Source organism: Symphalangus syndactylus, chromosome 22 (genome assembly GCF_028878055.3).
Source record: "Symphalangus syndactylus isolate Jambi chromosome 22, NHGRI_mSymSyn1-v2.1_pri, whole genome shotgun sequence".
NCBI lineage: Eukaryota > Metazoa > Chordata > Mammalia > Primates > Hylobatidae > Symphalangus > Symphalangus syndactylus.
Window position 1 is genome coordinate 16,211,873 of NC_072444.2, and position 18,889 is coordinate 16,230,761.

General features: G+C 51.7%; 1 protein-coding gene across 7 annotated transcripts in view; it reads left to right on the forward strand.

Moving 5' to 3' along the window:
* The window catches only part of ECE1 (endothelin converting enzyme 1), a 130,027-nt gene extending 112,002 nt beyond the window's left edge, over window positions 1–18,025 (forward strand). For 5 of the 7 annotated variants that reach the window (XM_055262691.2, XM_055262692.2, XM_063631653.1 and 2 more), the window contains exons 14-19: window positions 550–653; window positions 7,232–7,342; window positions 8,064–8,131; window positions 9,854–10,044; window positions 13,442–13,537; window positions 15,149–18,025. In XM_055262691.2, coding sequence (XP_055118666.1) covers window positions 550–653; window positions 7,232–7,342; window positions 8,064–8,131; window positions 9,854–10,044; window positions 13,442–13,537; window positions 15,149–15,325 — 747 coding nt within the window. In that variant the 3' untranslated portion in view covers window positions 15,326–18,025. The remainder of the gene's footprint in view (window positions 1–549; window positions 654–7,231; window positions 7,343–8,063; window positions 8,132–9,853; window positions 10,045–13,441; window positions 13,538–15,148) is intronic. The other 2 variants (XM_063631655.1, XM_063631654.1) reach the window with 1 other exon arrangement.
* Window positions 18,026–18,889: the final 864 nt, after the last annotated feature.

Here is an 18,889-nt window from a genome sequence, read left to right on the forward strand (position 1 = left end):
TGGCCAACATGGTGAAACCCCGTCTTTACTAAAAATACAAAAATTAGCTGGGCATGATGGCACGTGCCTGTAATCCCAGCTACTCAGGGAGGCTGAGGCACAAGAATCTCTTAAACCAGGAGGAGGAGGTTGCAGCTAGCCAAGATTGTGCCATTGCACTCCAGCCTGGACGATAGATCAAGACTCCCGTCTCAAAAAAAAAAAAAAAAAAAAAAAAAGAAATGCTTAGTAGTCTGCCATACTGGACAGTGCAGGCACAGGGCATGGAACGTCCATCATCACAGGAGGTTCTATTTATTGGACAACATGGGAGATATTTCCTGCTTGGGCTCAGGCACTGCTGTAGGCACATCCTGCAACGGTGTCATTCCATCTGCTGCCCCAGGGTGAAGGCCAAGAGAAGAGCTGACCCTGCAGCCCCAAGCCCTGCATTCCAGTCTCCAGCCTGCAGATTCATCCCTTAACCATGACAGCCCTTGGCTTCCTGTCTTGAAAGATGCATGTCACCGAGGGCACACTGTGATTGTCACTCCACTTCTTCTTTTCCAGTACACCGCGGTTCCAGACCTCTACTTTGAAAATGCCATGCGGTTTTTCAACTTCTCATGGAGGGTCACTGCCGACCAGCTCAGGAAAGCCCCCAACAGAGATCAGTGAGTTCCCCCAGGCCCTGCCAGGAAGCTGCCAGCTCCCCGCCTGTGGGCAAGCCTTGGGATGAACTGGCCTTCATTGCATCCTTACCGTGCACCCGATCAGCTATCACGAGAGCCGTCTGAAGAGTGGATGCCCTTGTTAACCCACTTTTCAGATGAAGAAGCCAAGGGCAAAAGAAGTATGGCCCAGCTAGGAGCTGGGATGGGCTTGAGCCTGCCCAGCCTGTTGGCAGGGTGAGCCTGGCCTCTGGAGCGGAGCTGATGTGGCACCTTGTCTCCGCTCCACTGCTTTGGGATTTGAAGCCTTCATTTCATTATCCACAGAATAGGATGGGAGGAGCTGGTTCTTGGGTCTCATGGCAGTCAAATGTGAGGACCTCTGGGGAGTGCCAGACCCAGCAAAAGCAGCTTTCCCATAGTTCCTCACTGGCACGAGTGGTGGGGTCTCAGGACAGGGTGCCCACAGAGGCCTGGGGAAGTTTCTGGATGGGCTTGACAGCTGTGCTTCCCAAAGCTCACTGCACATCAGAGTCCTCTGGGGAACTTTTTCAAAGATACAGCTTCCTGGCCGGGCGTGGTGGCTCACGCCTGTAATCCCAGCACTTTGGGAGGCCAAGACAGGTGGATCACTTGAACCCAGGAGTTTGAGACCAGCCATGGGCAACATGGCAAAACCCTGTCTCTACTAAAAATACAAAAATTAACCGGGTGTGGTGGCGCACACCTGTAGTCCCAGCTACTCAGGAGTGAGTAGCTGAGGCACGAGAATTGCTTGAACCGGGGAGGCGGAGGTTGCAGTGAGCCAAGATTGTGCCACTGCACTCCAGTCTGGGTGACAGAGCAAGACTCCATCTCAAAAAAAAAAAAAAAAAAAAATACAGCTTCCTGACCTTAAATCAGGATAACCTAGAATGAGACCTGGTCTTTGTCCTTTTTATTACTGTCTCCTCAGGCCAATCACAGTAGCTCACGCCTGCAATCCTAGCACTTTGGGAGGCCGAGGTGGGCAGATCGCATGAGCCTGAGACTTCAAGACCAGGTTGGGCGACATAGGGAGACGTGGTCTCTACAAAAAATTTTAAAAATTAGCTGGGCGTGGTGGCACGAACCTGTAGTCCCAGCTACTGGGGAGGCAGAGGTGGGAGGATCACTCGAGCACAGGAGGTCGAGGCTGCAGTTAGCCAAGATCATGCCACTGTACTCGAGCCTGGGCAACAGAGCAAGATGCTGCCTGAAAAAAAAAAAAAAAAAAAAACTGTCTCCTCAAAAAAATTAGATGTAGTCAGCCCAGTTCTAGTCTTCAGTCCAAGGTCCTTCCATTCCTCAGTGCAAACATTTGGGATGAATCTTAGGGAAGGGTGCAATCAACGTCTCTTTGCTTCTGGTGCCCCCTGGTGGACTGTAGGGGTTCAAACATCTCTATTTCCTTCATTTCCAGCCTCCAACCAGGACACCCCGCTATGTACAAGAAGGTGGGCTTTTACCTTCAGAACATGGCATAGGCTCTGTTGCCAGTTTATCTGAAGTATTTTAACTTAGCTTGAATTTTTTAATTTAAATTTCCTTGCCTACCCATTGAAGTATTTGTGATTATTTGAATATAAATATGATGTTTTAAATTCCTCCATATGGTCAGGTACAGCAGCCCACGCCTGTAATTCGAATGCTTTGAGAGGCCAAGGTGGGAGGATCTCTTGAGCCCAGGAGTTTGAGACCAGCCTGGGCAACATGGTGAAACCCCATCTCTACAAAAAATTTTAAAAATTAGCTGGACGTGGTGGCATGCGCTTGAGCCCAGGAGGTTGAGGTTGCGGTGAGCTACAGTTGTACCGCTGCACTCCAGCCTGGGCTACAGAGCAAGACCCTGTCTCTAAAATAAATAAATACATAAATAAAGTTCTTGGCCAGGTACGGGGGCTCACACCGGTAATCCCAGTACTTTGGTAGGCCAAGGCGAGTAGATCACCTGGGGTCAGGAGTTCAAGACCAATCTGGCTAACATGGTGAAATCCCATCTCTACTAAATATACAAAAATTAGCCAGGCATGGTGGTGGACACCTGTAATCCCAGCTACTTGGGAGCCTGAGGCAGGAGAATCGCTTGAACCCGGGAGGCAGAGGTTGCAGTGAACAGAGATTGCACCACTGCACTCCAGCCTGGGCAACAGAGTGAGACTCCATCTCAGAATAAATGAAGTTCTCAGTATCTTCCCATGGCTGTGGAGCTCACCTGGAGGAGGCAGAGTGACTGTCTAGGCTCTTAGAGGGAATGTGGTATCCATCTCACTGCACTCCCTACTCACCCTTCCCCTCTGTACCAGAGAAGTCATTGAAATACCAAATACCTCATGCCTATATACCGTTACTTTCAAAACCTTTTTTGGTCTTGGGATCCTTCTACACTCTTAAAAAGATTATTGCCGGGCACGGTGGCTCATGTCTGTAATACCAGCACTTTGGGAGGCCAAGGCGGGTGGATCACCGGAGGTCGGGAATTCGAGACCAGCCTGACCAACATGGAGAAACCCCATCTCTACTAAAAATACAAAATTAGCCAAGCGTGGTAGCACATGCCTGTAACCCAGTTACTCAGGAGGCTAAGGCAGGAGAATCACTTGAACCCGAGAAGCAGAGGTTGCGGTGATCCGAGATGGTGTCATTGCCACCGCGCCGGCCCTTATTTTTTTTAAATTTTATGGAAAATAACTATTTTCAAAAAATTAATGAGAAGAGAGGTATCATTTTACTTTTTGCAAATTTCTTTATGTCTGGCTTAATCAAAGACAACTAGATTCTCATATCTGATTCTGCAGTCAATCTGTTACCATATGTTGTTTTGATATATAGAAAGAATTCTTGGCCAGATGCGGTGGCTCACGCCTGTAATCCCAGCACTTTGGGAGGCTGAGGTGGGTGGATCACGAAGTCAGGAGTTCAAGACAAGCATGACCAAGATGGTGAAACCCCGTCTCTACTAAAAATACAAAAAATTAGCCAGACGTGGTGGCGGGTGCCTGTAATCCCAGCTACTCAGGCGGCTGAGGCAGAGAATTGCTTGAACCCCAGAGGCAGAGGTTGCAGTGAGCCGAGATCATGCCACTGCACTCCATTTGCCCTCCGGCCTGGGTGACAGAACAAGACTTTGTTTCAAAAAAAAGAGAATTCTTGCCTCACGTAGGAATTTAGTTGGGAAAGGGAGGGAAGAGGGATATTTTAATAGTCTTTTCTGGTACTTGTGCACGTTCTTCTGATACTACACCAAAACTCGAAAAGTGATAATTTTTTAAAGGTTAATTGCAATATGGAATCTGAAACCACATCCATGAACTTTATTTTTTTCACCTTATCACCCAGGCCAGAGTGCAGTGGCATAATCTCAGCTCACTGCAGCCTCAACCTTCCCAGGCTCAGGTGATCCTCCCACCTCAGCCACCTGAGTAGCTGGGACTACAGGTACGCACCACCACACCTGGCTAATGTTTGTATTTTTTGTAGAGACAGGTTGCACCATGTCACCCAGGCTGGAATTTTTGTAATTTTTTTTGCCCAGGCTGGACTCAAACTCTTGGGCTCAAGCAGTCCTCTCACCTCAGCCTCCCAAGGTGCTAGGATTACAGGCATGAGCCACCATGCCCAGCCTCCATGAACTTTTCATACTCTGTTACACTAAATTCCATCGGTCTGTCCTGCACTTTGAATGGATCTTTTACCCAGGCGTGATTTTGTAACATCATGCCTTAGTCATTTGGAAAACAATGGTTCACTGAGTTTTATGGATCTTCCAAATGGTGATACTTCCCCTATACAATAGCAAAAAAATCCACATTTGTTAATATCACTGCTGACCTCATGAGAAAAGCCTTTAATTATTATTGTTAAGGTGTCAAACTTGTGGTGGCCAATATAAGTTTTTCAAAATTTTAATTTTAGCCTGAAACTTCAACATTTTTTAAAATCTCATATTTTTATCATTGGCAACAGATGGCTTGAGTTGTTTTCCTTGAGGTGATAAGCTCACTTTATTCATTTTAAAGAAAGTGTCTGCCAGATATCCAAGTCTGAAATTGCATAGTTTACCAGTCATCCTAAAAGTACCAACAGGGTTCCATGAAAGAAGCAGAATGCTTTATATGTGGATTTCCCACGGGTCACATGGAATATTAAAAAGTCTTCTGCCAGGCGTGGTGGCTCACACCTGCAATCCCAGCACTGCAGGAGGCTGAGGTGGATCGCTTGAGGAATTCAAAACCAGCCTGGGCAACACAGCAAGACTCCACTTCTATAACATTAAAAAAAAAAAAAATTAGCCAGGCATGGTCACAAGTGCTTGTAGTCCCAGCTACTTGAGAGGCTGAGGTGGGAGGATAGCTTGAGCCCAGGAGTTCGAGGCTGTAGGGAGCCATGATCATGCCACTGCACTCTAACCTGGGTGTCACAACAAGATCTTGTCGCTTAAAAAAAAAAAAGTCTTGTATTCAGGGGTTGAGATGTAATGAAATTAATCATTATGACTGGGCGCAGTGGCTCATGCCTGTAATCCCAACATTTTGGGAGGCCAAGGTAGGTGGGTTACTTGAGGCCAGGAGTTCAAGACCAGCCTGGCCAACATGACAAAATCCTGTCTCTGCTAAAAATACAAAAAATTAACCATGGGTGGTGGTACACACTTGTAATCCCAGCTACTCAGGTGGCTAAGGCAGGAGAATCACTTGAACTTGGGAGGTGTAGGTTGCAATAAGCCGAGGTCACACCACTGCACTCCAGCCTGGGCAACAGAGTGAGACTCTGCCTCAACATAAATACATGCATACATACATACATGCATACATACATACATACATACATACATACATACATAAAGCAAGCTACTTCATCAAGGATGTTCTAAGTGAAAATGGCTGATTTTTTATTTTGGCTGTGAGCCCATGCTAATGAGGAACTTGGGGCTCAGTGACCACCACCAGAACCTTCCTTGATTCATGTCAGGCTCCAGCAGTTTTACCTACTGTTGCTTCTGCACCATCCACGCAGGTGACACAATGGAAAAGGGAAATCACATCTTAATATTATTATGAAAATAGTTTTGATTTTGGCTGGGTGTGATCGCTCACGCCTGTAATCTCAGCACTTTGGGAGGCCGAGGCGGGTGGATCACCTGAGTTCGCCAGCATGGTGAAGCCCCATCTCTACTAAAAATACAAAAAATGTCCAGACATGGGGGCAGGCGCCTGTAATCTCAGCTACTTGGGAGGCTAAGGCAGGAGAATCGCTTGAACCCGGGAGGTGGAGGTTGCAATGAGCCAAGATCGCGCCACTACGCTCCAGCCTGGGCGACAAGAATGAAATTCTGTCTCAATAAATAAATAAATAAATAAAATAGTTTCAATTTCATGGATCCCTTAAAAGGATCTTGAGGACCCTCCCCGCCAGGTGTCTACAGACCACACTTTGAGAACTGCTAATAGATACTCTTCAGTGGTGACTTTTCAAAATCTTTTTTCTTTTTCCTTTTTTTTTTTTTTTTTGAGACAGCCTGGCTCTGTCACCCAGGCTGGAGTGCAGTGGCGCAATCTCAGCTCACTGCAACCTCCACCTCCCAGGTTTAAGCAATTCTCTTGCCTCAGTCACCCACGTAGCTGGGATTACAAGCGTGCGCCACCACGCCTGGCTGATTTTTTTGTATTTTTAGTAGAGACAGGGTTTTGCCGTGTTGGCCAGGCTGGTCTTGAACTCCTGGCCTCAAGTAATCCACCCACCTCAGCCTCCCAAAGTCCTGGGATTACAAGCGTGAGCCACTGTGCGCTGACATTTCAAAATCTAATGGCCCTTCCTGCTCTTTGTAAGAGCCTCAGTATTCCACCGTGTGATGTGACATCATTAATTAACTGATTCCTTATTTATAGACAGTCAGGTGTTTTCTAGTTTTCTCCTAAAAAACAGTCTTGCACCCGGGCACAGTGGCTCATGCCTGTAATCCCAGCACTTTGGGAGTCCGAGGCAGGAGGATGGCTTGAGCTCAGAAGTTCAGGCTGCAGTCAGCCATGATCGCATAACTGCACTCCAGCCTAGGCGACAGAGCGAGACCCTGTCTCAAAACAAACAAACAGTCCTTTTTTTTTTTTTTTTTTTTTGAGATAGAGTCTCGCTCTGTCGCCCAGGCTGGAGTGCAGCGGCGCAATCTTGGCTCACTGCAAGCTCCGCCTCCCAGGTTCACGCCATTCTCCTGCCTCAGCCTCTCCGAGTAGCTGGGACTACAGGCGCCCGCCACCATGCCCGGCTAATTTTTTGTATTTTTTAGTAGAGATGGGGTTTCACCGTGGTCTCGATCTCCTGACCTCGTGATCCGCCCGCCTCGGCCTCCCAAAGTGCTGGGATTACAAGCGTGAGCCACTGCGCCCGGCCTAAACAAACAGTCCTTCTGTAGATGTCCTTGTACTTGTGTGCACTTGGGCCTGGGGTCAAGGAGAGTCTGCATTTTTAATGCCCTTGATCCCGATCCCCAAGCAGCACTCCAGGCAGGCTGTCCCCACCTGCCTCCTGCCCTGTGCTGAGGCCTCCCGCATGTGTGTTGCTTGCAGGTGGAGCATGACCCCACCCATGGTGAACGCCTACTACTCGCCCACCAAGAATGAGATTGTGTTTCCGGCTGGGATCCTGCAGGCACCATTCTACACGCGCTCCTCACCCAAGTAGGCTGCCTCTGGGGCCCCTACCCCAGTTCTTTTCCCCAGCCCTCAGTGGACCCCTAGCCCAGCCCTGGGGCCCATACGACCAAGCCAGTCTCACCATGTGACCTTTGCGCCAGCAGTCCAGGTGGCTTGGGATGTCAGAGATGTTGCAGAGGAAGCAACATCCTCACCCACTTTCCTTCCCTCCAGTGAGATCTGGAAGCCCTGCACAGTGGGGTATTGGGAGCATCTCATGGAATCAAGAGCCCTGCCTCAGGGAAACGCCACTCTGACAATGTTATAACAGTCAGAGCTGGAGAGTGGGGAGGGTTAAGGCTGCTGTCTCAGTTTGAATCCCAGGTCTGCTATTGGGTGATTGTGTGGTCCTTGGGCAAAGCAATTGACCCATTCCCAGCCTTGGTCTACTCATGAATAGAGCTGCGCAGTGGTGACCATTGCTAACTCTTTTGCAATGACTGAAGAGGACAGTTCGGTCTGTAGAGCATCTAGCACAGCGCGTGGTGCCCAGTGGGCACAGCTGACCACACAGACTGTGCCCAGCCTCCGTCTGGCTTCAGGGGCCTCACTGGAGACTCAGGCCATGACCACACCCTTATCCACACAGAGCCCTGTGGAATTTTGCTATATCTCTAAGCCCAGGAAGTGAGGGTCACATGCCTGGGCAAGAGTGAGAGGCCCTCCTCTCAAAGCATCACTTCCACCTTTGTGTCTTTCCCTCCAGGGCCTTAAACTTTGGTGGCATCGGTGTCGTCGTGGGCCATGAGCTGACTCATGCATTTGATGATCAAGGTACAAATTCCAGCTGGGCACGATGGCTCATGCCTGTAATCTCCGTGCTTTAAGAGGAGGATTGCTTGAGGGTAGGAGTTTGAGACCAGCCTGGGCAACATAGCAAGACCTCCATCTCTACTAAAAAAAAAATTAGGCTGGGCATGATGGCTCATGCCTGTAATCCCAGCGCTGTGGGAGGCCAAGGCAGGTGGATCACCTGAGGTCAGGAATTCGAGATCAGCCTGGCCAACATGGCGAAACCCTGTCTCTACTAAAAATAAAAAAATTACCCGGGCATGGTGGCGGGTGCCTGTAATCCCAGCTACTCAGGAGGCTGAGGCAGGAAAATCGTTTGACTCTGGGAGGCGGAGGTTGCAGTGAGCTGAGATTGCGCCACTGCACTCCAGCCTGGGTGACAGAGCAAGACTCCATCTCAAAAAATAAAATAAAATATATCTACTAAGAAAGTAAAAATTTAGCCAGGTGTGGTGGCAAAATTTTAATAGTCCTAGCTACTTGGGAGGCTGAGGTGGGAGGCTCACTTGAGCCCATGAGTTTGAGGCTACAGTGAACTATGATTATGATTGCACCACTGCCTGGTACAGGTTCCTTGGTCCCCTTCAGACTGGGCCAATCATCTTCCAGGCCTCACTGCCTCTGCTTTCTGCATCCTTCACTTCTAAGGGTCTTAGCTTTGGAGACAGAAGGATCTGGGTTCAAATCCTTGCTCTGCCACCTGCCGATTATATGAAGTTTAGCAAGCGCTGTCATTTTTCCAGGCCCCCATGTCTTGTCTGTAAAAGGACCATGAAGGTTCCACCCTCTAGTGGTGATTGGGAGGACTGTGAAGTGTGTAGTGAGGCGCCCTGCTCGTGGAAGTTGTCCCGCTCTTGGGGTTCCTATTAGGTTTAGCAGAGAGTGGACATTTCTCCACCACTCCAGAGACTTCTCCAGTCCAACTGCAGTCAGGGGGCGTTGAATCAGTCCCTCCTCTCCACTAATGTCCAAAATCCTTCTCGTTGCCTCCTGCCTTGGGCACTCCCAGGCGGAGATGGAAGAGGCAGAGACCTGGGTGGCCTGGGCCTGTCTTGTGGTACTAGGTCAGCTGGTTCCATCTGCCTCTTCCTAGGCATCTGTTACTCAGGGTCAGGGGCCCTTAGCCAGTGTTGAAAATAAGCCAGGCACGGTGACTCACACCTGTAATCCCAGCACTTTGGGAGGCCGAGGCGGGCAGATCACTTGAGGTCAGGAGTTCAAGACCAGCCTGGCCAACATGGTGAGACCCCATCTCTACTAAAAAAAAAACACAGAAATCAGCTAGGCGTGGCGGCATGTGCCTGTAATCCCAGCTACTCCGGAGGCTGAGGCACAAGAATCACTTGAACCCAGGAGGCAGAGGTTGCGGTGAGCTGAGATTGTGCCACTGCACTCCAGCCTGGGTGTCAGAGTGAGACTGTCTCAAAAAAAAAAAAAAAAAAAAAGAAAGAAAGAAAACAAAGCAAGCTCCACTAAGCCTCAGGCCACGCTGGAGCTTTCCCCGATCTCTATCCTCCATCCTCTCCCGCCTCTGACCAGCCACCCCATCCACGTCCCTCGGCACTCACAGGGACCTCGTCTCCCCATGGTGGCTAGAGGACGGGGGTGGACAGATGAACCACTTCTCACCAGGAGCAGGGAGGAGCAGCAGGTCCCCGCTCTGCCACTCCCTCCCTTGACATGATGCCTCCCTCTGACCCACAGGACGGGAGTATGACAAGGACGGGAACCTCCGGCCATGGTGGAAGAACTCATCCGTGGAGGCCTTCAAGCGTCAGACCGAGTGCATGGTAGAGCAGTACAGCAACTACAGCGTGAACGGGGAGCCGGTGAACGGGCGGCACACCCTGGGGGAGAACATCGCCGACAACGGGGGCCTCAAGGCGGCCTATCGGGTGAGAGTCCCGCTCCCCACACACGCCCGGGCCCAGCGCTGGCTCCTTCCAGATGCCTGTCCGTAGAGGACCATCACGGACAACCAGGGCAGGCGCAGCAGCCGTGCAAGCTTCCGTTTCCTCTTCTGCGAAATGGGGGGTGGTGAGGACAAATCGCGATGCCGACTGTGGAGGCCCCCGACACAGGGCTTGGCCCCAGAAGGCTTTGTGCCCTGAGTCTGGCCTGACAGAGACACAGGAAGGGGTTCGGGCATGGTCCACCTGAAGAGCCTGCCTGTTCTCACCTCTGCAGGGGAAGCCACCACCAAGTCCGCCAGCTGTGGGTCCGGGAGGCCCCCGAGGACTAAGGAGCCAGGGCAAGGAACACTGGTCGTGGAGTCAGTTCTGGGTTCAAGTCTTGGTTCTGGAGTAAGTCACAGAACCTCCTTGAGCCTCACTTGACTTGGCTCTGATTAGCTACTACCTGCATTATTGGGTTGTTGAGAAGATAAAACAAGATGATTTAGACACGGGCTGACCCAGAGAGACACTCAGAGATGCTCGCTGAGTCAGATGGGAGAGGTAACAGAGGCCACGAGAGAAAAACAGTAGGTGTCCGCCAGAGAGATTAAGACAGGGCTCCCTCCCAACCACGGCAGTAAGAGCAGAAATCCATAGAGCTGTCATTTATTGAGGCCTTCTTAAGTGCCAGGCTTGGAGTATTCCCAGCAGCTTTACAATTAGATATTATAATCCCCGTTTTGCAGATAAGCAAACTGAGCCCAGAAACACTGGATAGGTTGCTTAGAGTCCACAAGTCAATGAAAGGTATTGAGAATCTACCTGGCAGGGGCTGTGTTTGAAGCTCATCCTGCTCTCAAAAAGCTTATACTCTTAGTGGAGGCTGGAAGGGGAAGAAAGGCAAATACATACATAATAAATCTGTAAGATAGTGTCAGCTATTGATAAGGTGACGAATATAAACTGGGGCGAAGTAGTGAGGAATAACAGGGGGTAAGAGGAATAATGGGGGGGACGCTGGCCACAGCAGGCCTTCTCTGGGGTTATGACATTTGCATAGAGACCTAAATGATGAGGAAGAGCCTGGGAAAAGCTGGGGAAAATGGTCTTAGCAAGAGGAAGAGCAAGTGCAGAAGCCACGAACTAGACACAAGCCTGGCACGTCCAAGGATGGGAAGAAGGGCGGGGCAGAGTGCAGGGAATGCGGAGACCAGACCACTTTGGGCTTCTGTCGGCTGCGGCTGAGGAAGGAGCTTGGGTTTTGTCCTGGTTATGATAGAGAGACACAATATAGGGTTTTAAAATGGAGGAATGACATGATTCAACTAACCCTTTAAAACAGAGGTCAGCCGGGTGCAGTGGCTCACGCCTGTAATCCCAGCACTTTGGGAGGCCAAGGTGGGCAGATCATTTGAGGCCAGGAGTTCAAGTCCAGCCTGGCCAACATGGTGAAACTTCGTCTCTACTAAAAATATAAAAATAGCTGGGCACGGTGGCTCATGCCTCTAATCCCAGCACTTTGGGAGGCCTTGGCGGATGGATCACGATGTCAGGAGTTCAAGACCAGCCTGCCCAAGATAGTGAAACCCCATCTCTACTAAAAATACAAAAATTAGCCAGGCGTGGTGGCAGGCACCTGTAATCCCAGCTACTCGGGAGGCTGAGGCAGGGAATTGCTTGTACCCGGAAGGTGGAGGCTGCAGTGAGCCAAGTTCGCACCACTGCACTCCAGCCTGGGCAACAGAGCAAGACTCCATCTCAAAAATATGTACATATTTATATATAAAAAATAGCCGAGCATGGTGGCGCATGCCTGTAATCCTAGCTACTTGGGAGGCTGAGGCATGAGAATCTTTTAAACCCAGGAGGCAGAGGTTGCAGTGAGCCGAGATTGTGCCACTGCACTCCAGCCTGTGTGACAGAGCGAGACTCTGTTTCAAATAAATAAATAAATAAAAATAAAACAAGAGTCCTCTGGGTGCCGTGGCTCATACTTGTAATCCCAGCACTTTGGGAAGCCAGGGTAGGTGGATCACAAGCTCGACTTCAAGACCAGCCTGGGCAACATGGTGAAACCCCGTCTCTACCAAAAATACAAAAAAATTAGCTGGGCATGGTGGCGTGCATCTGTGGTTCCAGTTACTCAGGAGGCTGAGGTGGGAGGATCGCTTGAGCCTAGGAGGTGGAGGTTGCCGAGAGCCGAGATTGTGCCAATGCACTCCAGCCTGGGCAACAGTAAGACCCTGTCTCCAAAAAACAAAAACAAAAACGAGTCAGCACACCTACAGCCCATGGGCCAAATCTAGCTGTGAGGCGGTTTTTGTAAATGAAGTTTCTTGGGGTCGCAGCTGGCTCCATTTGTTTCCATGTCTGTGGCATTTTTTTTTTTTTTTTTTTTGAGACAGGGTCTCACTCACTGTCGCCCAGACTAGAGTGCAGTGCCGCGATCTCGGCTCACTGCAACCTCTGCCTTCCTGGTTCAAGTGATTCTCCTGCCTCAGCCTCCTGAGTAGCTGGGATTACAGTCATGTGCCACCACACCTCGGCTAATTTTTGTATTTTTAGTAGAGATGGGGTTTCACCATGTTGGCCAGACTGGTCTCAAACTCCTAACCTCAGGTGATCCACCTGCCTCGGCCTTCCAAAGTGCTGGGATTACAGGTGTCAGCCATCGCACCCAGCCTTGTGGCTGCTTTCATGCTGCAATAGCAGAATTGAGTCATTGCAACGGTGACCCACAAATCCCAATGTACTCACTCTCTGGCCATCCACAGAAAAGGTTTGCCAGCACCTGCTTCCTAAGGTTCACTGAAGTTGCCTTGCCAGGAAGGGAATGGAATTGAATCAGCCTGAGTCAGAAGACTGATTAGAAAGCTGTTGTGAGGTCGTCCAGGCAAGAGACCGGGTAGAGCAATGGGAAGGGGGAGCAGAGCAGTGGTCAATGTTTGATATGAGAGAAAGAGAAGAATTGAAGAAGCTTTCTGGGTTTGGCACCTGGGACGATGGATGGTGGTACCATTGACTATGATGGGAAAAGTTTGTGTGTGTGTGTGTGTGTGTGCACGCATGCACGCACACGACGTGGCTCTGTTTATACCATGTTAAGTTTGAGATGCATCTTGGCTGTCCAGCTGGCACAGGTGAATATACACATCAGGGAAGAGGCTGGAGCAGAAGGTGTAAATGTGAGAGCCATCAGTGCATAGAAGGTATTTTAAGCCATAGGGCTAAATGAGTGCACATCAAGAAGAGGGCTCCCCTAGGCTGAGCCCAGGCCCAGATCCCCAGAAACTAGTCCCTGCACCAACACAGGGGAGCTCCCTGAGACCTCCATACCAGTCCCCTCCTTCACCACCTGCCATGGGAACCCCTGAGCTTTGGTTTTCTCTCCTCCCAGGCTTACCAGAACTGGGTGAAGAAGAATGGGGCTGAGCAGACGCTGCCCACCCTGGGCCTCACCAATAACCAGCTCTTCTTCCTGGGCTTTGCACAGGTGAGTCCATTAGGAAAACATGCCACCCATGGTACATTCTGCCATCTTGATGTTTCAAGAGCCCAGAGAGCAGAAAGGCAAGTTCCCCACAGATTGATAACTTCCCAAGTCACTGGACTATGCGCAGCACATGTGCCCTGTCGTTAGAGAGATGCACGGAAGTGCCAAAAGTACCAGTGAAGGGATTCCTGGATCTGGTGAATGAGAGGATGAGGTGATCACTCAGGGCCCTTCTGGTTCTAGGGCTCTAGAGATTTCTTAAACTTAAGATGCCCAGCCAGGCACGACAGCCCACGCCTGTAATCCCAGCACTTTGGGCGGCCGAGGCAAGCGGATCACCTGAGGTCAGGAGTTTGAGACCAGCCTAGTCAACATAGTGAAACCCTGTCTCTATGAAAAAATACAAAAAAGCCAGGCATGGTGGTGGCTGCCTGTAGTCCCAGCTTCTTGGGAGGCTGAAGCATGAGAATCACTTGAACCTGGGAGGCAGAGGTTGCAGTGAACCAAGATCACGCCACTGCACTCCAGCCTGGGCAACATAGCAAGATTCTGTCTTGCTGTGATCATCCCAGATCATCCCTTCAGTCGGCATTCATCTGGTAGCCTTCTGCTGGCACTCAGAGCTACCAGGCCATTAGACAATTTGTTCTGCCCAGGAAATGAGAGATCTGGACTAAATCCAAGCTTTTCCAACTGGTGTTTGGACACAGTCGTTTGTTCAGACGGAATCGAATGCAGGTGCCTCAGAGATGCTGCGCTGGCTGAAGGAGAAAGTTTGCAGACAACCGCATTAGAGGCTGCTGGCATGGGGGGTGGCACACCAGCCCTATACCAGCCCACTGTCTCTTCCTGACCCGCTCAGGGGACCCTCCTGACTCCCCGGGATCTCAGGGTCAGGTGGGGGGCTCATCTCCCTGGTGTTGTATTTTCTGGGTTTTGTTTTTTTGGAGCCGGAGTCTCCCTCGGTCACCCAGCCTGGAGTGCAATGGCACGATCTCGGCTCACTGCAACTTCAACCTCCCAGGTTCAAGTGATTCTCCTGCCTCATCCTCTCGTGTAGCTGGGATATAGGCACGCACCACCATGCCCAGCTAATTTTTGTATTTTTAGTAGAGACAGGGTTTCATCATGTTTGCCAGGCCGGTCTCGACCTCCTGGCCTCAAGTGATCCACCCCCCACTTGGCCTCTTAAAGTGCTGGGATTACAGGCATGAGCCACCACACCCAGCCTTGTTTTGTTTTTTTGAGACAGGATCTCACTCTATCACCCAGGCTAGAATGCAGTGGCACAATCGCAGCTCACTGCAGCCTTGACTTCTCCGGCTCCAGTGATCCTCCCGCCTCAGCCTCCCCAGGAGCTGGGACCATAGGTGCACACCACCATGCCTGGTTAATTTTTTTTTAATTTTTTATAGAGATGGGGTCTTGCCATGTTGCTCAAGCTGGTCATGAACTCCTGGGCTCAAGCAGCCTTCCCACCTTGGCTCCCAAAGTGCTGGGATTACAGGTGTGAGCCACCGCACCTGGCCTCTCCTGCTGTTGTAATGGGGACAATCTGGCAGCCCCAGGGCCCCACAGTGACCCTGGCCTCTCCCTGTTGCCCCTTCAAAGGTCTGGTGCTCCGTGCGCACACCTGAGAGCTCCCACGAAGGCCTCATCACCGATCCCCACAGCCCCTCTCGCTTCCGGGTCATCGGCTCCCTCTCCAATTCCAGGGAGTTCTCAGAACACTTCCGCTGCCCGCCTGGCTCACCCATGAACCCGCCTCACAAGTGCGAAGTCTGGTAAGGAAGAAGCGGAGAGAGCCAAGACGGAGGAGGGGAAGGGGCTGAGGACAAGCCCCCCATCCAGCCTCCAGGGCATTGCTCAGCCCACTTGGCCACCCGGGGCCCTGCTTCCTCACACTGGAGGGTTTTCAGCCAGAACCGAGTCCATGGTGTTGGCTCTCAACATGACCCGCAATCTGATCCCCTGTGAAGAGCCGGACATCCCAGGCACACGTGTGCGCCACCTTCAGCAGGCATTCGGGTGCTGGACTGGTGGCTCATCAGGCCTGGGCCCCACGCTGACAAGCGCCAGATACGCCACAAATACCACTGTGTCAAATGCTTTCAAGATATATTTTTGGGGAAACTATTTTTTAAACATTGTGGAATACACTGGAAATCTTCAGGGAAAAACGCATTTAAACACTTTTTTTTTTTTTTTAAGGAAAGAATTGGTATATTTATTATGTTCTGTTTTTCTAAATAACCTGTGGACAAGGGAAGCCCCACTGATTTACTCCCTCTCTTCCCCACTCGCTGTGAGGCTGGGCTGAGGCAGGGATCCCTGGGCCACAGAGCAAGTCTCCAAATCAGACAGCTGCCTCAGCTCTTGGGATGTGTGATTTCAGCTCCTGTCACCTCGTGCAAGGGCATGGAGACCAGTAGAGGTGTGGAGGCTAGGCAGAGAGAGGAGCTGGCTCTGGGGGGGCCCAGCTCATGGGCACTGCCCCTTCAGCTAGCCTGCCTCCGTCCCCTGAGTCCAACAGTGGGAGCCCTAGCTGGGAAGTTCTGATCCCAAAGCCACAGCAGGGGCTGATGGCTATGGCAGAATGAGGCCAGGTCAGGACCCTCAAACACCATCTGGGGGCACCAAGCACCCTGAATCGAGACTGCAGGAGCCCTGCGGGGTGACACTCTGTCAGAGATACACTGCTGGCCACAAGTGTCCCCTCTCAGTCCCACCTTTTCGGGCTGTTCCATGTCTATGTCAGGGGCCTGTTACCTCTCTGCAGCAGTCCCCCATCCCAGCCACACCAGGATCTGTCTGGCCAACCCTCTTCCCCAGGGAAAGGAGAAAAGAGAAAACAGGCTGGGCGCGGTGGCTCACTCCTGTAATCCTAGCACTTTGGGAGGTTGAGGTGGGCGGATCACCTGAGGTCAGGAGTTCGAGACTAGCCTGGCCAACATAGTGGAACCCCGTATCTACTAAAAATACAAAAAATTAGCCGGGCATTGTGGCAGGTGCCTGTAATCCCAGCTACTTGGGAGGCTGAGGCAAGAGAATCTCTTGAACTCAGGAGGCAGAGGTTGCAGTGAGCTGAGATTGCGCCACTGCACTCCAGCCTGCGTGACAGAGGGAGACTCCGTCCCAAAAAAAAAAAGAGAAACAGCTGTCACCTCCCACAGGACCCAAATCCTCTCTCTGAGCACTGTCGTCCACCACATGGCTGGGCCTGGCTCCCAGGACCAGTCCAGTCCTCTAGTGCCTTATCCGAGGCTGCAGCTGCCAGTCTCCACCCCAAGGAGACAGCCCCTGCCCCTAGATGCCCCTTGGCCTCCTCAGTGCAGCCCCCAAGTGTCCTGACTGAAGCACAGGCCATATCCCCATTTCCCCGGTGCCTGCGGGGCTAACCTCCGTGGGAGCCCAGGAGCTCTGGCCGGCAGGTCCACGGCACGGGGCATCGTAAGACTGCAAAACTGCTGGACTTACGCTGGGCTGCAGTCCATTGTCGGCCCCTGGGTTGAATCGAGATAGTACTTGCAGCTAGATGGATGCTTTTAGCCAGGGGACATTGTGAGGGGAAGATTCCTCAACCCAGTCTGGCCTGTGGTATCTGTCTCCCCCCTGAGACCACAGCTTCTCCAATAGCAGATTCACAGGCTCCACCAAGTGGAAGCACTGGAACCACCTCTGCCATCCAATGGGGAAGCCAGGCCCCGAGACAGAGGTGGGGGCAGCACGTGCCCTCCACAGTCACCGCTTTCCCACCTCAGCAGCCCAGGCCTCCTGGCCCAGCCCTGCCCAGACAGTGCTCTTCCCTCACCCGGGAAGCTGGAATCCTCCTGCCCAAGAGGAAGCAGACCACAGGGACACCCTTGCCACCTTGGGATCCGCCTCCAAGCTGGTGCAGGGTGTCGAGAGTGGATTCCAGATGGAGGACCTGGTCCCAGCATGCAGCAGTCCTGGTAGCTCTGCAGAGGAGACAGGAACCCGAGAAGTAGCTAGAGCAGGAGCCAACCGCAGTCCCCTTGCCACGTAGAGGCGGGCTTCTCCCAGCCATGGTGTCCCCTCTGCCTCCCCTCCCCCGACCCTCCTGCCTTCCACGTGGAGGGAGGTGGTCCTGCAGTGTCAGCACCAGCACCATGGGCTTGGACCCCCTCCCTGGACAGAGGCAGGTGTCCTAGGGCTGGGGGTGCAGCCCAAGGGAATGGAGACCACACTTATGGCTCAGGTCTGCCAGGGCCGGCAGGGGGTGGGGGAAGAAGAGGGCTCAGGCCCAGCAGGGGTGGAAGCCCCTGCCACTGCCACTACCTGCTCCAGAGCTTTAAGGAAAATGAAGTGAGACCCCTCCCCTTAGGCCTGGGGAGCCATAGGGCTGGCTTCTCTGTGGGTGCGTGGACATGGGGTTGGGAGCTGGGAATCTATTTTTTGTATTATGTTTTGTGCTACTGTAGTTTTGGTGTGGCACTATTGTAATGGAAATAAAATACTTGTACTGAGGGCCATGTGTCTGGGTGTCTGTCCTCCCAGGGTGCTGTGTGTCCTGGGAGGCCAGCACAGGGCTGTCCACCCTAGCTTCTCCAGCGCTGGGTGCACCTGCCCCTGAGAGCAGGGGTCTTGGACCCTGACAAATGCCAAAAGGTTGCTCAGTACCTGTGCCCCCAACCACCCTTCCTTCACCTACAATTGTGTGAGCACCCCCTGCTGGTGAGAATGATGCACATCACCACCTGGGTCCAAGAGGCCGCCTGGTAAAAATAATTTTTCCGTTATCTTCCAGCAAGGGAGTTTCCAGGTCTCAGTGTTTGGGCAGGGCAGGCAGTAGGGAAAATCAAAGAAAAGTTCAAAGAGGGCCGGGTATGGTGACTCATGCATGCAATCTCAGCACTTTGGGAGGCCGAGGCAGGTGGATCACCTGAGGTCAGGAGTTTTGAGACCAGCCTGGCCAATGTGGGGAAACCCCAGCTCTACTGAAAATACAAAAATTAGCCAGGCATGATGGAGCACACCTGTAATCATAGCTACTTGGGAGGCTGAGGCAGAAGAATCGCTTGAACCTAGGAGGTGGAGATTGCAGGAGCTGAGATTGCGCCACTGTACTCCAGCCTGGGCAGCAGAGCGAGACTCCATCTCAAAAAAAAAGAAAAAGAAAAAGCCAGGCACGGTGGCTCATGCCTGTAATCCCAGCACTGTGGGAGGCTGAGACGGGTGGATCACTTGAGGTCAGGAGTTTGAGACCAGCCTGGTGGCCATGGCGAAACCCCGTCTCCACTAAAAATACAAAAATTAGCCAGGCACAGTGGCACACGCCTGTAGTCCCAGCTACTCAGGAGGCTGAGGCAGGATAATCACTTGAACCTGGGA